This window comes from Danio aesculapii, chromosome 9, assembly GCF_903798145.1.
Source record: "Danio aesculapii chromosome 9, fDanAes4.1, whole genome shotgun sequence".
NCBI lineage: Eukaryota > Metazoa > Chordata > Actinopteri > Cypriniformes > Danionidae > Danio > Danio aesculapii.
The window spans coordinates 18,491,770-18,517,966 of NC_079443.1; the positions used below are offsets into that span (position 1 = coordinate 18,491,770).

Below are 26,197 nucleotides of genomic sequence, written 5' to 3' on the forward strand. Positions count from 1 at the left end.
CCTGGTTCTGGTCAGAATCTTGGCAGCAGTGTTCAGGATGAGCTGCAACTGTCTGTGTTTTTTAGTAAGGCCAGTGAGGAGTCAATTAAAGTAATCCACCCTGCTGCTGATAAAAACATGAACAAGCTTCTCTATGTCTTCACTGGAAACAAAGCATCTAATTCTTGATATGTTTTTAAGATGATGGTATGTTGATTTACTTACTGCTTTGACATGACTACTGAAACTCAGATCTGACTCCAGAAACACACCAAGACTCTTGACCTTATTTTTTGTTTTACCTTACTGACCTTATTTGTAATAATGACATTATTTGTGAATCAATAATAGCCTTATACACAAACAGCAAATATACACATGCAAACAATCAAACACAAGGAAGTATCACTTATCCAAATTTATTTGCAAATTTAGAAAACATACAAATGATGTCACAGCTTCAGGTCTTCAGGCACGTGTCATTCTGTCCCCACAGATTTTTTGACCAGACATGGATTCTCAGGCCTTCCTCTCAGTAATGTCATGATAATGCGAGATGTCCTTCTCACGAGCAGCTTCTTAAAACTGAACAAGTACAAACGTAAAACACTGAAGAAGTTACATTCTGTTCACACATGAAGCCAACGCAACAGTGAACAGGGGCTGAGAGGAACCATCAGAGGACTACTGTAGTGAAAGATCCATCAGATTGAGAATTACTTAGCACCATTTCCACATATTCATAATAAAACACTTAAAAGCAAGAAGTCAGTTTAATCAAATTAACCTGGCCAATATTTAAATCTTTTTCTTCATAAATATTCGTCTCTCTTAGCTCTTTCACACATATAAAAGCAAACAATCAATAAGAGTTATATATATATATTTATATATAAAATCTAGGAAAACATTAACGTTAGCTTTACATAAAATGTTAGTATCCACATGCCAAAAGACTTTGATAGAAGATAACAGCATCTCCGTTGCTTATTTCCACTTTCAGCCTGACCCATAAAAGGCAAATAACATGCCAACACCGTTCTGCTTTGCTACAAAGTCTGTTAAATATTTCTGAGGCCAGACTTTCAGGGTAAACACCGGTTCTTGAGTACAATAGGAGGAAATTTGGACAATAAAGACATTAAAGAACAAGGGGGAAAAAAATCCAAACAGCAAACAGAAAGCAAAGAGGCTCGCTTCGCTTGGTTTTGGACAGTCAGTGCATTAAAACATTCAGAAAAGTTGACACCATTTTACAACCAGGCTGTACATGTTAATATTAGTCAACACACTAGTTAACATGAAGTAAAACTCAACGGTGCTTTAATTGAGGTTAATAAGTGCTGTAAAATGTTCATTTCTACATATACGTCCTCAAATGTTACAAATGCATGACTGTGTTATTTTTATTATGAACTAAGAGAAACTAACAGTAGTAAATTAGTAAATTAGCAGTATCCAAGATTAACAAATGCTGTCAAAGTGATTCATGGTGAGGTCATGATATTTAACACATTAACTAATGTTAACAAATACAACCTGATTGAAGAGCGTCACCAAAGTTCTTCTAGACACAAGTCTAGAGATCTGACATCATGATAAAAGAAAAGTTCAGTGTTCAGCTGCTTCTGGGTGAAGCTGGTATATGCTAATCTGTTCCTCATCATTGGCTTGATCTTGTACCGTGATGCTACAATGATTGGCAGAGTCAGTTGTTGTCTCGAGGTGGCAGGACTGAGCTGATGTCACAGTGACTGAGGTTAAAAGGTCTTCCTATGTGATCTTCAAAGTGCTGCCGTAGGTTTGCTGTACCACTACCTGCACATTGTCCAGGACGAAGTCAAAGGCCATGCTCCACACTGACTCTGAGGACTGCTGCATGAGCCTGAAAAACAATTAATGATGTTTGGGAAAATGTAGAATACAATGAATTTAAAAACGTGGGTTCAATGGGCTCTATGCACAGCTAGTGTTTTTCAGCCAATGATGAACTTCTGGTGAAAGCTTTATGGGACTATTTACAGCTTCACAAGGTTCATTTTACAGCATCGATGCTGTAATATAATTATATTCAGTTAAATAGAGTTGAGCATCCATTTGGTTGTTAAAGCTTAAAAAGAGACAAAAGACCGTTTAAACACAGGCGCCGTCATTAGCCGCAGGTCAGCGCAAAAACTTAACGTCCATATTTTAAAGAGATTAGATTTTAAATTTTAATTTAATGCAGTGCTTCTTGTTTGGTCTGATACCCACTTTATATCGTATCACAGCCAGGCAGTGAAGATTGCTGGTTTTTAAAGAAATCAGATCTTAAACGCGGCGACTTTGCATGGGATGAGAATTTACCGGAAGCCCTGGGGCTGGCTGACTGAAATTAAAAGTCCATGTGCATATACCCCATTACTGGAGTAAAGATGAGAAAAGAAGTATCATTTTTAACTTCTTTAATTCAGGATAAAATCATAACGCCTGTAAACACCAGAAAACAAAACCTTTGAAAACGATGATGTCATGCGCATAAATGGTACATATTTAAGGTCTTTGCACACTGAAATTTTTGTATGCATTTTTTCGTATTCATATGCAAAAAAACGCCACGTTACATCATCACGTAAACAATCCATGCACACGGAGTCTGATGCGTATAAATTAATCAATTATGGAAAAACGAAAAACATCAGTTCAAGCAGTGATGCTTTTTTCCCCCCTCTCTTCTCCAAAGTAGAAAAGAAAGAGGAATAGGCTACATATTGTGCTCATCCAATACTGCATTGAGGAAGGAGAGTTCAGCTCATTGTCAAAGAGCTGCGCTGGATTATCCTGAAATGCAAAGTTTATTTCAGCAAATCAGTGGAATTTGAGGTGTCGAAGCAACAAAAGGAAAGCGGACTCTGCTTTCTATTATAATGTCTATGAGCAGTAAGTCAAATGTATACACACACACACAAAGCAGCAGCAGGGCAGAGGTGCGTCAGTCGCTGAATCCAGCATATAAGGATTCTCAACTCTCCGCCACATTCTGTCTTTATTTTATGCACGGTGTTAGTCATAAAATGATCAGTAGCTCAAATGACGTCGTTCAGTATTTAGCTTTTTGCTTGTACGGTGGCTCTGATCTGTCAAAACACCTCTCAAAGTGCTTTTTCGGATGCAAAAAGCAAAAAAAAAATTTTTTAAAATCAAACCCGGTTCTATTACGATGGACGAAAGTTTCGAAGGTAGTGTGTCAATATGATTCACATAACATGAGGTCGAATTTTGTTTTTTTTATGTATGAAAATTACAGATGAAAATTTTGGATTCAGTGTGCAATAACCTTTAGGGAGGTGTAGATTAAAGGCAAGCGCAAACTAGGCATGGGACAATAACCTGTTTTAAGGTTGGCAAAAGTCAACCGCTGGTAGGGGGGGGGGGGTGCTTACATGTTTTTTTTTTAAGACTGTTTTATTTTTTTTAGGGCAAAGGAAAATGACCCTCTACTTTAAAAGCTACTGGTCAGCCGACGATTCAACCAACATCTAAAAAACAAATCTCTTAATCCAACATCCAAACACGCTATAGACCTAAACAGTGCAGTGGCTTTACTTTATATCCAAAGAAGAATTAACTATAAAGAATCAAGGATGTTTTTTAAATTATTAAGCCTGACATGTTTACTGTTCCACAATATTTTAAATGTTTCTTAAAATGAAATATATTGTGTTCAATGGGGGAAAAGTTTGTCATTTTTTACCTGGATATTTAAAACGAACATATTTTTGAGCAATAATCACAATACCATGAAGCCGTGATGTTTTTATCCAAGATTCAAGTCAGAATCTTATACCGGCCCATGCCTAGCACAAACAAACTTACACAACAATAGCACAGAACATGCTAGTTTGGATTTTCTTCACATTATAGCCAGCATCGCCGAGCCATCAATGACACATCGTCACTTTTCTACAGGTACTGTTTACGGATGAGTAAATGCAAATTATTTTACATCGTTATTGTAGTAAATGCATTCCTAGTAAGACTCTGGATGAACAAGTGTGAATAGTTCTGTAGTGTGCTATTAATACAGGTGATGCTTTCATTGCACTTGTGTTTATTGTAGGAAGCAGTGAGAGTAATTCAGAATAATACCTCTTCATGTATTTGATGACAAGGTAGAGTTTCTCCAGGTCTTTGTCCTCCACTAGTTCTGTGCAGTATTTCACCACCTGTAAAATGTCCTCCTCCATTGGTTCTATGAAGACGCAGCAGCACACATTTTAACTAACTATACAATAATTGTACTCGGAAAGGTCTGGCGGTTGTGCTGTACCTGAGATGGTGGTGACCCATTCACGCAGCAGCGTTCTGATCTCGCTGAATTCATGCGCTCCCGCGAGGGTTGGGGCTGGCCGAGGAATGGGTTTGGGCAGCGCCTCTGGGACATCTGTGCTCAGAGAGGACGGGCACTGCACAGTGAAAAACAGCCCAGATGAATACAGATGTACATTAAATATCATGTGGATAAAGCACTGGATATGGAGAAGAACATTCCAGAACTGGCTTACTTTGAGGCCTTGTTCTCTGAGTGGCAGAGGAAGCGTTTTGGAGGGGCTGAATTTGGCAGGGCTGTTCCCAGGGAACATTTTTTTTAGTGGACTTGAAGCATTTTTGGCAGGACTAGTGTTTCTTTTTTTGTAGCGGCGCTTTAATTTCCCTACTGCAGGCTGCTTCAGTTGAGGAAATGAGTTCTTTTGTTCCACTACTACAACAAGACAGGAAAGTTAGCTGTTATATCAGGGTTTCTGCAGGTTCATCAGGTCAAATTTAAGACTTTTAAGTTCTTTTAAAGACCATTATGAAAGAAATATCAGATTTAAAGAAAAAAAACACCAAGGATTTTTCTAATGGCCAGTGGAAAATGTTTACTTACCCCATAAAAATTCAAACCAATATTTACAAACAAATGTTATTGTAAAAAAAGATAATTACACCAAATTGGTAAATGGTTCTAAAAAGATTTAACTTTTGGTCAACTTTTTTTATTAGATGGATTGTTGGTTGTGCCAATGGAGTAGCTTTAAATGGACAAAGGAAAATTAAGACCTGTTAGAAATGATTTAAAGGTGCAGTAGGTGATTGTCTTCAGAAACTTTTTTTGTTGTGCTGGTTGAAAGTCTCTTCACATTCCAATAATACTGATTGAAGTAAATTATCTAAATGTTTTCAGATGTGTTTTTATATTCTGGGTGAAGAATAAGACTAAAAAATGTTCATTCAAATAAAATAATGTTGGGCTGACATCTCCCATAATTCTGATACGTAGGTCAAACCGTCTCTGATACGTAGCTCAAACTAATAAAATGCAGATTTAAGCTACTGCGCACCTGTTTGTATGCAGCTCTGCCGTTTGTGCATACACGTGCTGCGTGTTCACGAGAGAGAGAGAGAGAGAGAGAGAGAGAGAGAGAGAGAGAGAGAGAGAGAGAGAGAGAGAGAGAGAGAGAGAGAGCGCGAGCGAGAGAGAGGGGTAAAAACATGCTGAATCAACACTTTTTTTTAAAAATCCTGAATCAATATTGGAGTTATTGAATATTGAAGGACGAAACCATGGCTGAAGTATTTCTGTTAGACAGGTAATGTTCCGTTTTAAAACTCTTTTAGTCATGCAAAGCTGATGTAGATTGAGCTGTTATGAATGGGTTATATGCACAGAAGTGTTGATCAGCCACTGAAATCTTCCAGTGAAAGATTGATGTGACTATTTTCAGTTTCATAAGGAACCTTTTACAGCGGCATGATTACAACAAAACATCAGTAAATAGTACTATTCTCCCTCACCTGCTTTACTGAGGTGACGTTGGTTTTATATTAACATTGATTCATTTTTGAACAATGACAACCTGTGACGCGGCCTCTATATCGTTTACCGTGCTACTCTGAATATTCACTCTGAAATAGCATGCAAGTATGGCTTACAAATGAGTGTAATAATGAGTGTAATTCCTGCACACCACCCGCCAAGCTTTAGCTCAACACATGAGAGAGGGTTCTGCTGTCATCTTTAAGGTGCGCATGCTCGTGTTTTCAGGAGGCGTAACTTTGGACGGCATGGGAGAGACGGTGTTTCAGAGATTTATGCTAACAGGCTAGCATTGTGGCAGATCACCTACTGCACCTTTAAGGTATACAACTCCATATTTCAGTGTATTTAAGGTCTAAAATGTTGTTTTTGAAATTTAAAACATTAAGACCCTGCAGACACCCTGTATGTGCATGCAATATGCTCGCCTTTCATTATGATCAATGTACAACAATACAATGTTCAGCATACATTTATTCAAAATAAGCCAATAAACAAAACATTAGCCTGACTTTTAACAGATTCAGAATCATGAATGAATGGCCTGAGAGTAATTCACTGTAAATTCTCATTTTTATGTGAACTTTCCCTTTAAAGTGAAAAATGCTATAAAAGGACAGTGAAGTTTGGTGAATATATGAGCAATTCCAGCCTTATGGATGTGACACTCGCAGTAAAATCTCAAAACATAAATTGACAGAGGAAGTATATGTTAACATTGTTGAAACAGCTTTTTCAAAACAACTAGCCACAGAGTTGTGGGAGCAGAAAACAATCTTTAAACATTTTTCATATTTTAAATGAGGAAAATAAACATGCGTTATTGATGTGACAAAAAAAATGTCTTTGCAAGTTTGCAGTATACGACATACTTTGTAGAAATTCTGTGAATTAAACTGCACAATCCAAAAGACACAATGCTAATCAAAAGGATAAAAATTGGCTCCTTATGGAACAAACATGATTGATTTTATTTGATTTGACATTTTTGCATTTATGAGGAAAAAGCTTGGTTATGGATGTGACGGATGTGGAATTGCCACTTGTGTGACTTTGGTAAATCAATTATAATAGTTTGAAAACAATGACAGAGACATTTTTGAGTATGTTTAAAGCACTGTAAAATACAAGTCTACACAAAAAACGCAGAAAAGGTTTTGCTATTTTGGTAAAAACTAAATTTTTTTTCATGGCAAGGTTGACATTTGCATGGAATTGCTTATATGATGCCATGTGTTTTATTATACACTTTTTGTTTTTTACTCACCAGTGCTGGTTTGAGCATTTCCCTTATTTCTGTAAGCAGAACACAACTCTTCCTGAAGCTCTTTAGGAAGTGCTGCAAACACATCTGGGTCAACCTGTGAAAGGTTGAGTGTCAGGACATCTTACAAACTAATTTCTGATGGTCAGTGTAACATATTAATTTCCAACTTGGGATGTGTACCTGGGAGAAGTCCGGGAGCTCTAATATAATGCCCGTTGTGCATGGTTGACCTGGCTGGTTTGGGAGCTGCAACACAAGTGAAGGTCCTGGAGGTGGAGTGGAGGGTGGTCGAGGTGGTGTTGAGTAATGTGAAGAGGTGCTGGGCTGCTCCTCTCTGTATCTCCAGGTCTCCTCCACCTGTCTCCTTATGTCTATAGGTAAAGCTTTTAAAACAGATGGGTCCACCTAAAACCAAATGGAAAACAGAGGATTCCATTTTATTTGATATCTTAAGGTTGGTTAGATTTTGCACAAAAACATATTTATTTCAAATAGTTCATTCATTTATTTTCTTTTCGGCTTAGTACCTTTATTAATCAGAGGTCGCCACAGCGGAATGAACCGTCAACTTATCCAGTATTTGTTTTACACAACAGATTCCCTTTCAGCCACAACCCAACACTGGGAAACACCCATACAGCCTTGCATTCACACACACACACTACGGCCAATGTAGCGTATTAAATTAATTTCAAATAGTTTTTGTGACAACTGTCATGTTTAATGAGTTTGATGTATCTTTGCTTTAAGTAATTAGCGATTTTCTTAAACAAACTTTTGTTTTTACTAAGCACAATCTATAGACAAATTTAAGCTATAAAAAAATAAAGCTTAATTTTATTATTATTATTAAAAAGAACAGGATAAAAACTGTGACGGATAATAAAAAAAAAGCTTTGTCAATATTACGTTTGACCTACAGAGACCACTAAACGAGTGCGATACTTTTGTAAAGTACATTTTTTATTTGCAACATGACTCCGAAACCTTTCCATTTTCTGTTTTAGTGCAAGAAGATTCTAACCTGAGAGGGAGATGGCACCTCGATGCTGATGTTTAGACAGGTCCTAACGTGGTTGGGGGTGTGTGGATGGTGATATTCTCCTTTACTTGTTCCAGGCATTGGATCTGAGATGGCGGAGGGTGGTGGTGATGATGATGTAGAAGGTGGCGGTGATAATGAAGGGATAACTCTCTTCTGATTGGAGGAGAAAGCTCTGGATGACGAAGCACTGATTGAACCATCTATAATACAAGCATCAAGAAAGGTATTAGTTAATTCTTAAAATCCTCCCAATGCACACTCTAAAGCCCCTTTCAAAGCAGATTTCTCAGAGAGGTATAGACCTTTTTCTTGGCTGCTGCATGGGGGGCGCCATAGCGACCAGCGTCTTCCAGCAGAATGCTTAGAATTTCCGTTTACAGTGTTCAGAACTGATCATTTGCGCTACGAAAATGGGTTTCAATAGCGGTTTGAGTGGATTGCGGAGTTTTTTTGTGACACACAAATTTGAAAAGTGTCTGTTAAAGCTGTTATAATCTGTCAGACGTGGTTCAAGCACGAGAGAAAAGCGGTCTCCTAGTTCACGTGTCTGCCGTCAGAAATACAGCGTGTATGCATGTTTCCCCGACCTGTCAGCTGTTAGTTCAGCGGCTCTTCAACACACACACACACACGCACGCAATACTTCACTGCATTATAGAGCAAACCAGATTACTGGCATGAAACTTAACAGGTACGTAAATCATGCCATTTACAAAAATGACCAATAAAAGTCCGTTACTGATACTCTGCTGGCTGATTTGCTGTTCATTCTAATCGCAAGCCATTCGTTTCATTTAGTGTGTTGTCTTCACCACGGGTTGTGTTTTTCTGTCATTTCAAAATGTCACTTTATTTTCACTTAGTCTCCGTTATTAGGTCAATGTGTTTGTGGTACAGTACAGTAGGCTAAGTGTGTGTGTCAAACTTTTTGGAGAACTACATTTGTTTGGGCTGGTTATATATTTGAAAGAAAGAGAAAATGTTGACTTTAGTAATGTCGAGGCTTCATTTAAACAGCAGAAGATGTTGTCTGACAATGAGGGGAAAATGCCTTACAGCAGCTTTCCATCCCTTTAGATCACATTTTTTTAAATGATCAGTCCAGGAGGTGGCGCTGACCACCAACAGTATTGGTTCAATGATGATAAAAGTATGTAAAATAGATTAAAACTATCGTTTCAAAGCAGTCCAAATGTGACTGTTTATACCGTCCCTCATTAGTAATATTTTGCTATTAATTGCTCCATGTTCTCAATCACTGACATTGATGTTGGATGGCACTAACTACATGTTAAATAATAAGGAAATATGATTGGATTGTAATTTTGTTTGTCAAAATATACCATGATATGATTGGCTACTACTGATTAGGCTTTTTCCGCATGTCAGAGGACTACCAACTGTGGCAGGCTATTAAGAAATTTACTTAAAGATGATTTATTTGACAAAATGTGATTTTAACTCATAAGAAGTCAGCAAAATAAATATACAGTCTGTCCAGGGAAACATCTGGTCATCCTGAATCAAACACAAACTGTGAGAAAGCAATTCACGGCGTTCAGGTTTACATGGCATGGAGGCTAGTTTGATTAGGATTAAATGTAAAGCACCCAGTCCTGATGACAGGACTAACCTTGTACTGGAGGCTCTTTGCTGGGGCTGTGGGCAGACGGTTTGGCCAGGAGCAGGTCTCTGATTGATCGGCCACGAGAGGGCCCTTGTCCTGAAGGGTTTGCATGTGATCCATCCAGCTGCTGCACCTGCAGCCCCACCCCCCTCATGTCCTTCACATTCAGCTTCATGGCATGAAACAGCTTAATGGCCTCTGATGCAATCACTCGACCACTGTCTGTGGGCTGAGCTAGTAAAACAGACCTGCAATGTGACAGTCATGAAAAGCTTTTAAACACGCCGAGTCAACATTACAGATATTAAAGTGCTCCTTTTATGGCCAAATTTGACAACATATAACAATCCTTTATGTACCCAGAATGTGTTTGTGAAGTTACAGACACAATTTCAACACATTTTTGTCCAAACATTATTAAAAGTTTAATGACTATAAAGACAGTGGATATTAAAGTGCACATGTTTATTTCCCTCATCTCTATATTCAAAGGTTATGTATTTCCATCATATGATGCTTTCTTAGACACTTATTTTAACCATTTTCTTCTTTATATGGGTGTGTGTGTGTTATTGAGTTGAAAGATGCTAATCACCTGGCAAAGTTGTCACATATCCCATGACCACCATATTTGGCTGGCTCTACCGGCGCACCTGGTTTCCGCATCATGACCTTCAGTGTAACCCGACGACCTCTAAGCCCTGCCCCCTCTAACCTCTTCTGCACCTCCATAGAGAGGTTAGTGAGGAAAGACTCCGCCTCCTCAACCTAGCAGAGCATGAAAAACTAATGAGGGACGCCAACAGACTGAGGACGACAACAGGTACAACAAAATCATCAACGACTGTAACTTGTATACTTCAAAACCTGTGTGAACCGAATGTTGTAGTTCATCTCTGCAGACACAGACTTTCTCTCTTTCTCACTGCGCACAGGTCTGTCATCTAGTCCCCTGCAAAAGCGAAAGAGTGTCTGTCCTGTCCGTGGCCCAAACTCCCTCTGCACTCGAGACAGGGACAACTGCTGCAGGTCACCGCAGGTGCTCACTCCTAGAGAGGTCAGCTTAGAGCTCATTGAGCGTCCTACACCTGCACAAAAACATGTAGAAACAGCGGTTTACACAAACACAACAATAAATATAACCTGTACAACCCTGTTTACAGATTATATTTCTGAAAGGAATTGATGTTTTACTCAACAGGGATGATTCAATACATTTTTAACTGTAAAAATTGGCAGTAAAAACATTTATACCTTCACAAAATGTCTTAATAAATTCTTTTTTTTCTATTTGTCAAAGAATTATGTTTAAATTTGAGATGGTTTCCACAACCACATCTAATCTCTGGTCAAGTAGGACGATGGACTCATTCTTGAGCCTTACTTTGCACTACATTGACGATAATTGGAAGCTGTGTCAAAGATGCCTTTAGATGGCAGTGAACTAGGAGGACAAATTTTTTTTATAAATAAATAAATTAAATAATCGTTCATTAATCGTAATCGAGTGAAAATGTTCAATTAATTGAATTTTGATTTAAGGCCAAATTACCCAGCCATACTTTACACTAAACGCAACTTCATCTTTGAAAACTGGACTGAATCAGTTTCAATCTGCAATCTACAGTATGTTAAGATTGCTTTGACGCAATCTACATTTCACAAAAGCGCTATAGAAACAAATAAATAAAGATGAAATTTTTACTAACATGAGTTGTGGGTCAAGAAATTTTTTAATTTGCCATCCCAGGAATAAACAATATTACAAAATACATTAAAACAGAAAATGATTATTTTAAATTGTAACAACTTTACACGATACAATACAATTTTGAGTGGAATATATATTATTATATATATTAGATATATTATCTTTCAGACCACAAACTATTGAACGAAAGTGTAGGATGCTGTGATCTCACCAGGCAAACTGGACACAGGCTGGTCTCTAATAAAATCATCCACTTCCTCTGATTTGAGTAAATACTGGCCTTTTGGTTTGGCCTTACGGGTTGCCATCCGAGCGAGTAGGATGTTGGAACCTGTTGACAAGCACAAGGAATGTTATCAGAGATAAACCTGCGCCAGCAACTGCATTATAAACACACACACTCATATTAAGGTCCTTTTAGAGAAAAGAAAATTTGATCCTGTTTTTATGACAATATTGGTGTCTCTGTATAACTCTGTATGAGTCTCTGTATGACTTTTCAAAAAGAATAACTTCTTTTAATACTTTAGACGAGTTACCAAAGATAGTTCATCAATGTTTCTGCAGGTTTCATATTTTTAAGACCATTATGAATGAAATTTTAGGCTTTACAGGGCTAAATGCTAAGGATTTTTTGAATATCCCAGTTAGAAAAGATTTTCAATTGTATTGTCAAACAATTATTAAAATTGAATATGTTTAATCATACAATAATAATATATTTTTTTTAATTTAAAAAAAAAAAATTCAAATAAATTCATTCATAAACCCTATAACCATTACAATAGAACAAAACATAGCCGTCAATTACTTTAGTCTACAATAATAATAATTAAATTATAAAAAATACAGGTCAGTATCCTCAGCAGTAAATAAATGGAGAATTTTTAAGAAATTTTTCTGTAAACAAAGTTAAAATCTAAATGCTTTTTTAAAATAAAAAGTTGTAAAACAATTCTGAGATGGATTGTTGGTGACTACATGGGTGTTAATGGCCAGATTGAGTAGCTATACATAAACAAAGGTAATTAAGACCTTTTAAAAAAAGATTCAAAACCTACAACACAATATTTCAGAAGATTAAAGACTTTTTAAGACCTAAAATTTAGCTTTTACAATTTAAGACATTTTAAGACTTTAAGACTCAGCGGATCCTCTGGTTCATGAGATTCAGGACATTGTAACTGAATTAAAAGTGCCACCTACACATTGTTCAGAATTTCTCCTTTTGGGTTTGATGAGAGAAAACAAATTTAACCAATTCGAAACAAAATAAGGTTGATTAATAAAGTCTTTTACTCATTCCAACTGAGGCACAGCAGCCAGTCTTCTCCTTTATGTCTTCACGGATGGACTGTGCCAGTTCATCAGGAGAAACCCCCAGCTCAACCAGAAGAGCTGTGGCATCAACCAGTGCCTCGTCACAACTCAGTGCCTCAATGTTATGAGTGTAACTGTAAAAAAGGCAAACATTAAGCAAGAGAACTTCTGTACTAATCTGTGGAGTTTAAGAATAAAGACAGTAATGAAACATTGCAACAGGTACCTGGCCAGTATCTCATACATAGTCAGTGCCACCTCTTTATAAGCATGAAAGTCATATGGGACAGACTGCAGATCTGGACACAGCTGCTTGGCCCTGCCAAAGAACATGCCATTCCGCACACCAGCCTGCCTGTAAGAGAGAGTGGGGACATTTCTTTAATCAGTGTAACATCTTCTGCTAAAAGTCATACAGTTTTAAAAAATGCAAATGTTTTGTGACATTAAGTCCAACATTTTCCCCTTTTTGCTTTGAAGCCATTTATATTAATTCATATACTTATATTGTTTTTACTTAAATGATTTAAAGCAAGATTAAACTAGCATTGAAATGACAGCTATAGATAAAGCCACAATAAGCTCATGGAACCTAATGGTCACGATAGTACATGTAATCTGTAACAAATGGCATTATGATGAACTAAAAATGTCCTGCCTACATTAAATATTGTAGACAATGGAGATAGTTGACGCTGAAAAATATTAAAACCATGTGGAAATTGTTAATTTATATGCAAAAAAAATCTCAAAATAGGCATTTGCTGATATGAAACAATGAAACTTTCTGTTGTGGGCAGCATGTTACACAGGAAAGTAGCCAGGTTCGCAATAATTACCTGGCCTCGTAACTACAAGAGGCAATCTCTGCCATAGAAAGGGCAGCCAGGTCTTCATCCACTCCATTACTAGGAACTTCATCATCCTGTGGAGATGGGGTCATCTCAAGATCACCGTCCGTCTTCTCTAAAGCACAAAGAACAAAGGTCGGCTAATTACAAACTTGCAAAAACCTCGAATAAATTAATTCTGAATTTCGTGCCAACATATTTCCATCAAAATCTGGGCTCACCTTTCCTGTAGTGTTTCCGTTTATTCTGGTAGTACTGAAACTCAAGCTGAGGGTTTGCACCGGGGCGCTGAGCAACACGGCCTGGACCACGATTACTAGTCACCGCAACTGGTTTCCCTGTAGTTCAGATTGACCATCAGTAAAGCTCAGATTATGTTAAAGTAGGCATGAAGGCCCAATTTATACCTCTAAACTTAGCATGCGTTTTAATTAATCTGATCACCAGGGCTGTCATGATAACGAAATTTGTCTAACAAATAACTGTCTATGGAATAATTGTGCAATTAATAGTCTATTTTGGTGCATTGATACTTAGTAGGCTGCTTTTTGGGCCCATAAAGAAATCTAATATTGTCAAATATAAACATATGCTGTATATAAAATGATAGTTAATATATTTGTTACATGTGAATATAACGGTTGAATATTAAACTGGCATTTTTTACAATATTTTGTAACATATATGATTTGCATTTATATATTATATTTCCATATAAAGGTCTTTGAAATGCATTTTAATTATTAAACAATTGTTACTAATTATTGAGATTAACTGCCTCTTGTCACTTTGCACCTTCAAATATTAATGTCATTTATTGCATTTTGTAAATGTTAGGAACAATCACAACAAACAGGCCTAAAACACAATGACACACAGTACATGTAACACACACACACACACAACACAAAACCATATTTGTAAGATTTGTCACAACGAGTAATTGGCTGGCTGGTGTTTGAAGATTATAAACTATAGTTGTAACTAGAGAGACTCTGTACAAACTCAGTTTACATATGCAGTCTCTCACTCTCGGAAATGCTTTTCAGAGAAAAGAAGCTGAAATATCATGACCTATTGCCAAGTATGATGTCCCATACACAGAATTGGAGCTCTTGCATATCTGCAGCCACAAAAGAACACTTACAAAAGTCGCCACCTACTGACCAAACATGGCTTTATGGGAAATTAAGTGAAAAACCAAAACAAAACAAGGCATTCATACTTTGCCATGCTGTACCAAATCCCATAATGCACACTATCAGCAAAAATGCATTTGTCATTCACATTCTTTTCATTTGCTTGCTTTACCGCTCACTCATAACATGGGTTCATTTATTTATTTAGAATAAAAATGCACACATTTAAGCAAGTTTGAGAATGAGAAATTCTGTGGATGTCGAAGTGAAAATAGTCAGATTAAAACAAGATTATGTGGCGCTGATAATAAGAGCGATTTTACTTTACATTTCTGTATAGAGAGGTTGCGTTTTGAATTGTTATTGGTCTTACACAATCATGTGATGCGAATTCGCAGATCAGAGCTTGAACTTTGTAATGCATTAACACATGAAATTGACGCACAAGGTTACGTTTCCGGTCTGGGGCGTTCATATGAGCACGCCTTTACTCACACTAAAACAATGTAGATCAGTATAAGATAAAGAGCAAAAAAAAAAACACACACACAAAAAAAATCTAAAACAAGTGGTCACAAATGATGTATTTGAACACAAGTTTAAACCAGATGAAAACAGGCAGGGATAACTGATTGAAACTTACCTATAAGATCTGGTCTGTGTCTAATGCCCACAGAGACAAAGAAGCAGTCCATATCCACATGGAGAACACAAGACTGACGCACCTGAGGAGCAGCCATCAAGGAACCTGGGTCAAAGAGAAAGACTAGTATCATTTTATTATTCTTTTGTTGTGGTTTTTTGTAAAAGTTGCATCAAATAAACACTTGCTTCACAATAACACAAAAAACACAAGAAGAGAGACGACACCTGAATTGCAGTTAGCTTTGAGCCTCTTCAGCTTCTCTCTTCCAGAGAAAACAGCTCCTCCTGCTGCTCGTCGTCTGCTCTGCAGGCTGTTCACATACTCCGAGAACTCATTGCGCCACGTAGAAATGTGATGCAGCCTTGAGTGAGAAAAGAACTCGGATATTATTCCAGCCTCTGCAGAGGATTTTCCTGACTGGTTACTCGAGTTTGCCAGAGTGGAGGAGTTTGAGGTCACGTGATAACTCCCATTTAGCCGAACTGTGGTATGATCTTGCAGGCTGGTCTTCTGAGGAGCACCTGAAGTTCCTGGATTGGATGTTGGTTTTTGATGGAAGTCCGTTTGCATATTGTGAGGACCAGGCTGCTTTGCAGGACTGGCTGCTGATATTAAGGACCTCAGATGGGAATTAGCTTTTGATTCAGTATGAGAGCAGCAGGGCTCCTCACTGTTTCTGTTTACGTCCTGTGGGAGGTGAGACTGATTGGACGGTTTGTCAACAACATGAGGATGATGGTCTGCAAAGTCCTGAGGCTTTAAGGCACCATTCACAGGATGTACATAACCGTTAGTTAACAAAGTGTCTTGTGAGCCTCTTGGCAAAAGGGAACAGGTGTTATCATCATTATCATCGCCATCATCATCATCATGAATCCCATTCACTCTCGATTTCTCTGCACCTTCCTCAGAGATAATGCTATGCAAACCATTTCTGCAGGACAAATAAAAGAGAAAGAATTACTTGAATATAAATTGTTAATATATAATCCGCCATTACTGACCAACTTACATAATATTGCCCAGATAAATGAGTTTCAGTAGACCAATAGTTCTTTTTTTCCAGAAAGAAAATATATAGTGTAGGACATAATAATCTCTCAGACAAAAAGACACATACTGATCTTACATATGCTTTCTTCCAACTATACACAGAAAAACACAGAAAGCTACAAGTCATCCAATAGATTCCCTTAAAGGGCACCTATTTTAGCCTTTTTTCAAGATTTAAGATAAGTCTTTTGTGTCTCCAGAACGTGTCTGTAAAGTTTCATCTCAAAATACCCATCAGATTATTTATGATACCTTTTTAAAAATAGGGAATTTGAGCTGTTAGGATATTGTAGCTGTTTTTGTTGCCTGTGCCTTTAATGGAAATGAGCTTGTTCTCCCTGCCCACCATTCCCACATGCATGTCAGAGCCACAGAGATTGCTCCGATGCATGTAGCTTTCACGTAGATCAGGGCTGCCCAAACTCGGTCCTGGAGGGCCAGTGTCCTGAATATTTTAGTTAGAACCCCAGTTAAAAACACCTGAACCAGCTAATTAAGCTCTTAATAGGTATACTTGAAACTTCCAGTTCAAGTTGGAGCTAAACTATGCAGGACACCGGCCCTCCAGGATCGAATTTGGACACCCCTGAAGTAGATAAACAGCACAGTGACAGACAAGAATGAAACAGATCTCCCATACTGTTAACTGAAACAGTCCTAACTGTTAATTAATACTGATGTGAAGTTAACACATGTGCACACACGTTTAGCTTTGCACGTTAACATACACTGCTGTTTGGATATACGTTATGTTAATGTACAAAATAAACCTGATTCAAATCCACAAACTGGGACTGAAGTGTCTTTTATAACTGTACTGACAGTATGCAGCTGTGTTGATGAATTACATAGCGATTTTACAGCATTTATTACAAACATGCACTGTTTTACAAATGTTTTAAACTTGTAAAACTCATTCTTGAGGTGTAGATAATCAGAGCGAGCTCAACAGATCTTTTAATTTCAGTTGCTTTGCACACATTCTGTCTTGTAGATATGATTTTATGTGTTATTATGGAGAAATGTTAATATGCGGCTGTTAATTAATTCGGCAGGCGGGGAAACCGCACTCCTACATCACGTTGTGGTGGACCTCAAAATCACTGGGATTTGGATCCTATTTTTAAAGTTAGAAATAAAAAAATGGATTAAAAAAAAAAAAAGAGACTGAATGTCTTTATATCACTCCGGTCAGACAGTGGACACACTATACCTACACACAGTTCTGTCCAAACAGCTTCCAAAAGTTCATTTACATCATAGATGCCTTTTAAATACAGGATTGCTACAATTGAAGAAAAATGTACACATGCGGGTTTAATATAATCCATTAATTTACTTCAAATTAAGAAAAAGTCTTCTGTCTGTACTTTGAAACATGTCTGTCTTCTGAATAGCAAATTACATGCAGTGTCGCACATTTTCTTCATTAGGTAAAGAAAAAAAGCTGAAGTGTGATATAAAAATGTAAAAAAATTCAAGGACAAAATAATTTACATTTGAAGTGGCCATAATAACAATATTGTGCACATTCATTACCGCAGTATGATGTATTACGTGAATATGGGCACATGTCTAATTCAGAATTTTCTCATTTTCAAAAATGTTTTTGATAGAAACTCACAGTTTCATATCAGACTTTCTGTTATAAATACTTATTTAACCAGTTAAATAGTTATATAACAAATGGAAAACTTTCATTCAACTGTTAATTAATGATTTGTGTTTTTATAAATCGAATAATTTTACATGAGTCTTGCATGAAAAGAGGAAATCTAAATGTAAAACTGGGAAAATGAAGATGTTGAACTTTCCACCAATCCGTTCATCAAAAAACACCTTAGGATAAGGCACACTCACAGCCTGAAATCCAGCTGGTGATCGGTTTTCTCAGTGAAGTTAGCTGTGTGGTTAGCCTGAGTAGACGTGAGGATGTCTTTAGAGAGAGTATGGCTCGGCTGAGGCTTGATGATCTCTGGTCCATGGTTGGACAACGAGTCCTGGCCTTCTCTTCCACAAACACTGGTAAAGTTTAATCCTTTCTGCTTCGCATAGAGCTGATACTGAATATATGATAGTTGGCGACCTGCTTTTATACTGCACAAAATGCAAGAAAATAAATATTAGTATTGTGCTTCTGCAACCTGCAAAGTGTCCACAAAGGCACCCACCTGTCTGTGATCCACTCTGGCCGCACTACTTTCTCTCCTCTGAGCTCTTGTATTTTGAAGTTGGGCAGGTTGGTGGCAATGATATGCGTGGTTTTGGAGCGAGAGTAATACAGATGGAATTGCCCACCATGCAACATCATAAGCCTGCGTAACTCAGCCGCACTGGGATCTACACACACACACACACACAAATACAAAACAAATATACTCAAAATGCCAAAGCAGTGGCCCAGTGCTCATCCTCCTGACTCCTTCAGCTTCACAGTTCATTTTGGATTTTCTTCTTCTTTTATTTTTTTAAATCATATGAATAATAATTCTGAACACAGCTGTTTTGTATTATCAATTAATAAAATAAAAATGGTTATTTAATGAAACCTAATCATATAATAAAAAATAACATTCTAAAAAGGAAATACGGTAATTTTTGGAATATAAGCGGTTTATATTCCAAAGCAATTTATATGGCCCTATTCACACCTGGTATTAAGATTCATTTTCTTCTGTCTGATCATAAGTGGACAATGTTAAGTTCAGGTGTGAACGAGGTTTGAAACAGTTTGAACTTGTCCACTTTTGACCACATTAATAGGTTGTCGAAAGCAAATTGCAGTTGTAGTGCAGACACACATTTGGGTTAACGTGTTTGAACAGCCACAATACACTGCCTTCTCTATGACTGTGATTCTTCTCTATGACTGTGATCTCATTCTTCAATCTCATTTGAGACACACTGGAGAGATGGATTTAAACGGTCATTGGTAATCTTGGAATTAATTTTTTAGCAAAAAAAAAATTTCTCATCTCGCCTCACAGCAAGAAGGTCGCTGGTTCGAGTCCCGGTTGGGTCAGTTGGCATTTCTGTGTGGCGATTGCATGTTCTCCCCGTGTTCTCGTGGGTTTTTTGTGGGTGCTCCGGTTTCCCTCACAGTCTAAAAACATGTGGTATAGGTGCATTGGATGTACTAAATTGTTCATAGTGTACGAGTGTAAATGTGAGAGTGTATGAGTGTTTCCCAGTACTGTGTTGCAGCTGGAAGGCAATCCACTGTGTAAAACATATGCTGGATAAGTTGGCGGTTGATTCTGCTGTGGCGACCCCAGATGAATAAAGGGACTAAGCTGAAGGAAAACGAATGAATGAATGAAAAATAAATACATATTTTAACTGCAAATTAGTTTTAAATGGGCTACGGCTGCTTAATTTTCTTCAAACACCAGCTTTCCTGCAGCGCCAGCCAACTGGGGTTTTTCATTAGATACATGTTTTATTTCATGTTTAAAGTCTATAAATGTGCTTTAACTAATATTATTCTATCCAAAGCTACATTCAGGAACGAGATTTAAGCGTCAAACTTTGTGTTGGATGTGTTCACGTGACCATTCCTGATCCTTTGCATAAGAATAATTATTTTGTTCAAAGATTTAATTTTCAATGTTAAATTTTGATATTTGTTAAACAAATTTATTAAATACAAAAACATATAGATCTGAAAACTGTAATTGGTTGATTGAAAATGAAAGAAATAAAGAATCTATAATTAAGTTATTCAACACACACAGTAGCCTATGCATGAAGCATCTTTAACTGATTTTTGTACAGCATAAAATTTGCACTGACTTTGGCAGTATTAGATTGAAAGATCAACAGCCTAAAAAAAAAAATCAATACCTGCCCACAGACCCTCCCTCATCAGAGGGTCAAAAGTAAACATAAGAAACATTTCAATGCAGGGTGTGAATGGTAATGTCTCTTTTGACCACTTGTGATTACATCATGAAAATGTATCTTGATACCAGGTGTGAACAGGGTCTATAATGCCGTTTACATCAAGCAAGCAAACCATGCAAAAAGCATGCAACATTTGGAGGCAAATGAGAGAGTCATGTGAGTATTTGTACCCACACACCCCTAGTTTCAGATTTGCTCAGGCTTGACATTTATAATAAATCTTGTCTATACCAAATGCTGCTATCATTTCTGATCATTTTATACAGAATTCAATTATGTTCTGTTGGCCCGTACCCAAAAATAAAAATAAAAACTATACATTTTATTTGCTGGGTGTTCACACTCTCATTTTTGAGATAAAAAACACTAACTACTAGTTTTTATGACATGTATTATGCAAAATAACTTACGGAACATCCAAAACAATGCTGTGTGCTTGACCAGGAAGCCCCTGTGTCACACACACAAATGATAATCTGCTGCAAGGAGAAGCGTTTCTGACACCTTAAATGAACTGTACTTGGAAATGTTGTGACTATAAAGAGAATAATCAGTTATTATGTCTATTTTTGGTCACATTTTGTGACATCACATCTATTGTCCATATTTCAGACAAACCACACTAGAATTAACTTAAAAGAAGGCCAAAACCCATCATAGCAAGGCTTTCTGTCCACTTGTTTGGTGTGCACCAAGGTTTAGATAAATAAATAAACTGAACACACCCTAAAATACAAGTTGATAATATTGTACAAAATAACCCCCGAATAAAACTATAAAAGTGAAAGATGCACAAAAATATATACGTTTTTCTCTCTCTCAGACTTGATGCATTACATATATTCAAGTGCAACAAATTGTCCAGAAAGCATCATAATACTGGTAATGATGATGATGATTATGGTGATGCTGTACATGCACAATGCAGTAAAAGGGATTTCATTTGAGTAAAAAAGTTTATTTCCAAATCTGTTTTCACAGCACATTGCAGAGGGGATGCTGGGAGAGTCTGACCTGTGTATCCATTGACATAGATGGCCACACCGCTGAAGATGCAGGAGGACTTTCCATCTTTCTTCTGCTCTCTCGGGGCATCCTTCTGAAACTGCTCCTCAAGCTTAGACACTTTTGCAGCCATGTAACCTCCCTGAGTAAAAATTCAACAAACGAGATTTTTATTTCAAGTCTTATTTACATCAACACAGGTTTGCAAGCTCAAGAGCTAAGACAAAGCATACAGCACAAGCTGACCACACACACGCCTTAATAGAAAAAAAAACACACAATTCTAACCTCTGGAAATGAACAGACTGCAATACAGGCACACACACACACACACAAAGGAAAATGTGCAGCGTCTGGCTGACAAGCGTTTGATTACGCCTCAGACATTCAATGAGACTGGAGGTGCAAGTCTGCCCTGCTGGCACGGCGACTCTCTGTCTCCATGGCAACGGATGGAACGCTGGGATTCAGGAGTTGAGCTTGAACCAATAAACAGACTCTCTCACACACTGAAAAATACTCCTGAAAACACTCACTTGCTGGAGGCATCCCTGAACCTAATTTATATTAATCTGAGAGATCAACACGAACACACAACCTAAAGGAAATAACTGTTCTGTGTAGACATATGCTGATATTCAATAATGCAATACACTGTGATAATGAACGTGCATAATATTGATATCGTGAGCATTCCATTCATTCATTTTCCTTCAGCTTAGTCCCTTTATTCATCAGGGGTCGCCACAGTGGAATGAACCGACAACTTATCCATTAAATGTTTTACAGAGTGGATGCCCTTCCAGCTGCAACACAGTACTGGTAAACACCCATACACTCTCACATGCACACTCATACAATATGGACAAAATACAGGGTGGGCCATTTACATGGATACACCTTAATGAAATGGGAATAGTTGGTGATATTAACATCCTGTTTGTTGCACATCAGTATATGTGAGGGGGCTCATGAAAGAATAGTTACGTTAAAACCAAGCACACCACTGTTTTTCATGCGTCACATGACCATCTTCCTACTGAAAAAACAAAAGTTGGATCCAAGATGGCCAACTTCAAAATGGCCACCATGGTCACCACCCATCTTGAAAAGTTTGCCCCCTCACATATACTAATGTGCCACAAGCAGGATGTTAATATCACCAACCTATCCTGTTTTAATAAGGTGCTTCCATATAAATGGCCCACCCTGTAGTTTATTCAATTTATCTATAGCGCATGTCTTTAAACTGTGGGGGAAACCAGAGCACCTGGAGAAAACACACGCAAACACGGGGAGAACATCCACACATAAATGACAACTGACCCAGCCGGGACTCAAACCGGCAACCTTCTTGCTGTGAGGCAACAGTGCTAACCACTGAGCCATCGTGTCAACCTACCTGTCAACCCAACCTACTTGTGGTTTAAGACCCTCCCACTTGGAGGTCACCCAACCTACTTGCGGTGTAATCCCTCCCACTTGGAAGTCTCCGGGCTGCAGCGATACCTACTTGAACGACTCTGGTAAACACTTTCACATTCACAGCCAAATCCACACAGAAATGCCAGGATTCGACCCAGCGACTTATTGCTGTGAGGAGACAGTCCTAACTATGGAGCCACCTTGCCACCTCATCTTTTTATTTAATGGAGTTAATTAAAATGGCTACACGGTGACTCACTTTCGCCTCACAGCAAGAAGGTCACTGGTTTGAGTCCCTGCTGGAGTTTGCATGCTCTTCCCATGTTCGTGTGGTTTTCCCCCACAATCCGAAGACATGTGGTATAGTATAGGTAAATATGATTGTCCGTAGTTTATGAATGAGAAAGCGTATGGGTGTGTGGTCTGCTAAAACAACCGCCTGGATGTACTTTATCCTGCTTTTTAATGTCTATTGTAACGTCTATGGAAAGTCTATATAATGTCTACAAAAACAGCTGAATGTAGCATACACTGACCTATGTTTCATTCAGGCACAAAAAGGCACCAAACCACCAAAAACAGCGCAAGACAGATAAGCAAATAATACGAATGTAAACATTAACTGACAGTCAAGATTACTCAAAGTACCCAGATAAACCTGTATAACTATTGTGATTGACCAATCAGAATCAAGTGTTCCAGACAGTAGTGTAATGATAGTTAATACATTCCAGTTGTATTTTTAAAATTAACTAACATACGATATGGCCATTACTCACTGCTAATTTGAATCTATTACCTAACATTTACTAATGGCACTTTAAAGTATAACCTATTGCAACAAGAGAATCTGATATCAACAGAAGCCTATTTCTGTGTTTAACAGGTCTCAATTTGTGCAGTAAAACAGTTCTACTAATTAAAACTGAGATTGATGTTTTCAGTGAAGACAGAAACTTGTGGAGTTGTTTATACTAGTAGGGTTCTGCTAATGCCTGAAGAACATGAAGATGCTGAAGCCTGTCAAATCTATAGCTGGGTGGACTGGTGCTGGTCAGCAGTGAGGAAAATTGAGAATACTCGCTGGTGTAATAAACAACACGGGATATACGAAGACGATTCAGCTGTACAATAAAACAGCTGTTGAGCCTTTCCTGCTATCAATAAACACATTTCTGCGTAAAATAACTACATACTCTTACCTGTCCTCCCCACCCATCATTTTCACTGGCTTTCTTCCTCCATCCATCTCGACTCATACTGAGGGACCTAAAAGACAACAATTCAACAGAATGAGCCCAAAACTAAAAACGGGAGTGATTGAAAATAGACATGGAAAACAAAAAACAAGCATGCACATCTGTTCTCCTCTTTGCACTCATTAATTAGTATGCAGATGAGTGACTCTCTTAATACAAAAATACATCTGAAACCCTGAATCCTGAGTAAAGAATAAGTTGTGTCTCTTTTGTTTATACTTTAGCACTATTCACAATGCACAGGGTTTCAAATCTATAATAGTGTTTAGATAATATTTCCATGCTTTATTATAGCCACAATACTTTGTTGCAAATATTTTAAAAGTGTAGTAGTGAAGAGAGTTAACAGAACGAAATACAACTTTATGATGAGGAATTGAACGATAATGGATGTCTCCCAGCCACTTTTACTTTGTTTGGATTTTTTATGCTATTTACAGACACAGTGGCACCTCAGACAATCAAACTGAAAACACTTACTGTCTAACACAATAAATGTGCAATAGCATAGCCACTTTATTATTGTGCTGTGCAATGCATTTTTGCAGACTGCAACAGATTACATTTAATAAACTAAAAATCTAAAGACATATTGGAACATAACAGCCATTACTGTGAACAATGACAAATATCGTAAAATAAAACGATACTTCTCTCCAAACCTGCTTCCTTTTTGTTTCTTTCAAAAATATACATGCCAGGGGGTATAAATGAAATACAAATATACAGAATGTACATGATAATCAAATAAATACAGTGCTTAGCATATACGAGTACACCTCTCACAAATCTATCTTTTAAATTCATATTTTAATAGGAAGCTATACAATATATTTGTGCATATACGTTAGATTAGTCAGTACTGAAGCCAAATCTGGAGCTTATCTAACAAAATAACTTACGATAAAGGTCTAAAAACTAGTACACCCAAATTTATATTATAGAAAATTATTAAATACAAATTTTAAAAAAGAGGAAAAAATTCAGAGAAGCAAAAAAAAAAAATGAAAAAAATTGTTAAAATTAGAGATTTTGAAGGTTGTAATTTGTTTTTGCCATGTGCACAGCTGGCCTGACTAGCTGAAAGCTGAAAATTGCTCAAAACTCATACAAACTAAACGAGTTTAGGCTGGTTTAGGTATTTTTTTCTACTGGCATGTGCACTGGAGGATTTAAAGAAGTTGACAAAAGGAATAACACTCGTTTACTGTGCTGCCAACAAACAACAATATTGCACGCGTTAGAAGTGTAGCACTGCCTTATTTTACTAGTTTATTATTGTCATAGATCAGACGCTTGTAACACGATTTACGCTACATTCAGTATCAGTAACATTTGGCTTTAGTTTAACATCGGCCATCACATGGGGCATGCCTGGCCATGTGAAGCGCCACTGGACTGTCTCGGCTAGAAGGAAATTCTGTGCAGCAAATTTGGGAATCGACATTCACACGGTAAGTTAGTGGGACAGCCGATATTGACAGTAAATATGCGAAACTAAAGAGGCAAATGACATTTCGTGCATTATAAACTGGTTTCTCGTCCACCTTTTGAACAGTGTTGCAGAAGTGCAACAGCCGCGCACACACACACCGGATCGATCAGTTCAGTCCAGAACAACACAACTGTAGCGTCACTCGGCGTGTGATGTGCGCTTTCCTTTGAAAACCAAGCCCCTGAAAACAGAAACTGTTGCTCACCAATTATCCCCCTTCTTTACAGATGTATTTTTGTTCAAACCAAAGCGCCTTTGTTTCCGCTCTTGGGTTGCATCCACCCCTTTTGCGTCAGTTTTGAAAGATTACAAACAGAGGCTTCGTGCATGCTGGACTCTGTCCATATCAACATGCTCCCGCGACTGCACAATTCTCTTTCACCATTCACTCGTATCTCTCCATTGCTAGCCGCTTGCTCTCTGTCGCCTCCGCCAGATTTTCTGCTTGTTTTCGGCGTAAGACCCTCCTCCTCCTCCTTCTCTCAGCCGGGGTCACACATTGACAGCGCCAGCCCTGTCTGTATCTCACAGCGCCCTCGAGCGGTCAACCAAACACCCTACGCTTGACGCAGCGCGCAGGGGTTTCACTTTTGAATTTTAATCACGTTCTGCTGACGCCACTCCGAGATCTTC

General features: G+C 37.8%; 1 protein-coding gene across 2 annotated transcripts; it reads right to left on the reverse strand.

Moving 5' to 3' along the window:
- Positions 1-382: 382 nt before the first annotated feature.
- Positions 383-26,062, reverse strand: rev1 (REV1 DNA directed polymerase). 2 transcript variants are annotated; one of them, XM_056465110.1, is made up of 22 exons: positions 25,770-26,062; positions 24,013-24,079; positions 21,395-21,527; positions 18,649-18,817; positions 18,338-18,574; positions 15,649-16,358; positions 15,422-15,526; positions 13,861-13,977; positions 13,628-13,754; positions 13,015-13,143; positions 12,768-12,922; positions 11,680-11,799; positions 10,625-10,845; positions 10,353-10,525; positions 9,764-10,005; positions 8,110-8,330; positions 7,266-7,490; positions 7,086-7,179; positions 4,524-4,720; positions 4,289-4,424; positions 4,108-4,210; positions 383-1,864 (listed from the first exon to the last, which is right to left on the reverse strand). In XM_056465110.1, exons 2-22 carry the CDS (start codon positions 24,067-24,069, stop codon positions 1,753-1,755), a joined length of 3,783 nt encoding a protein of 1,260 aa, XP_056321085.1. In that variant the 5' UTR covers positions 24,070-24,079; positions 25,770-26,062; the 3' UTR covers positions 383-1,752. The 2 variants fall into 2 exon arrangements, with proteins under 2 accessions (XP_056321085.1, XP_056321087.1); XM_056465112.1 differs by lacking the exons at positions 21,395-21,527; positions 24,013-24,079; positions 25,770-26,062 and adding an exon at positions 20,791-20,847.
- Between the last annotated feature and the right edge of the window lie 135 nt (positions 26,063-26,197).

Bases quoted from the DNA above. Each gene is read 5' to 3' on its own strand.
- rev1 (XM_056465110.1), bottom strand. From the start codon at position 24,069: ATGAGTCGAGATGGATGGAGGAAGAAAGCCAGTGAAAATGATGGGTGG. The intron at 11,800-12,767 runs GTAAAAGACTTT...GCTTGTCAACAG, and splicing joins CTGTGCCTCAGTTGGAATGA to GTTCCAACATCCTACTCGCT. The intron at 4,425-4,523 runs GTAAGCCAGTTC...TTCACTGTGCAG, and splicing joins TCAGAGAACAAGGCCTCAAA to TGCCCGTCCTCTCTGAGCAC.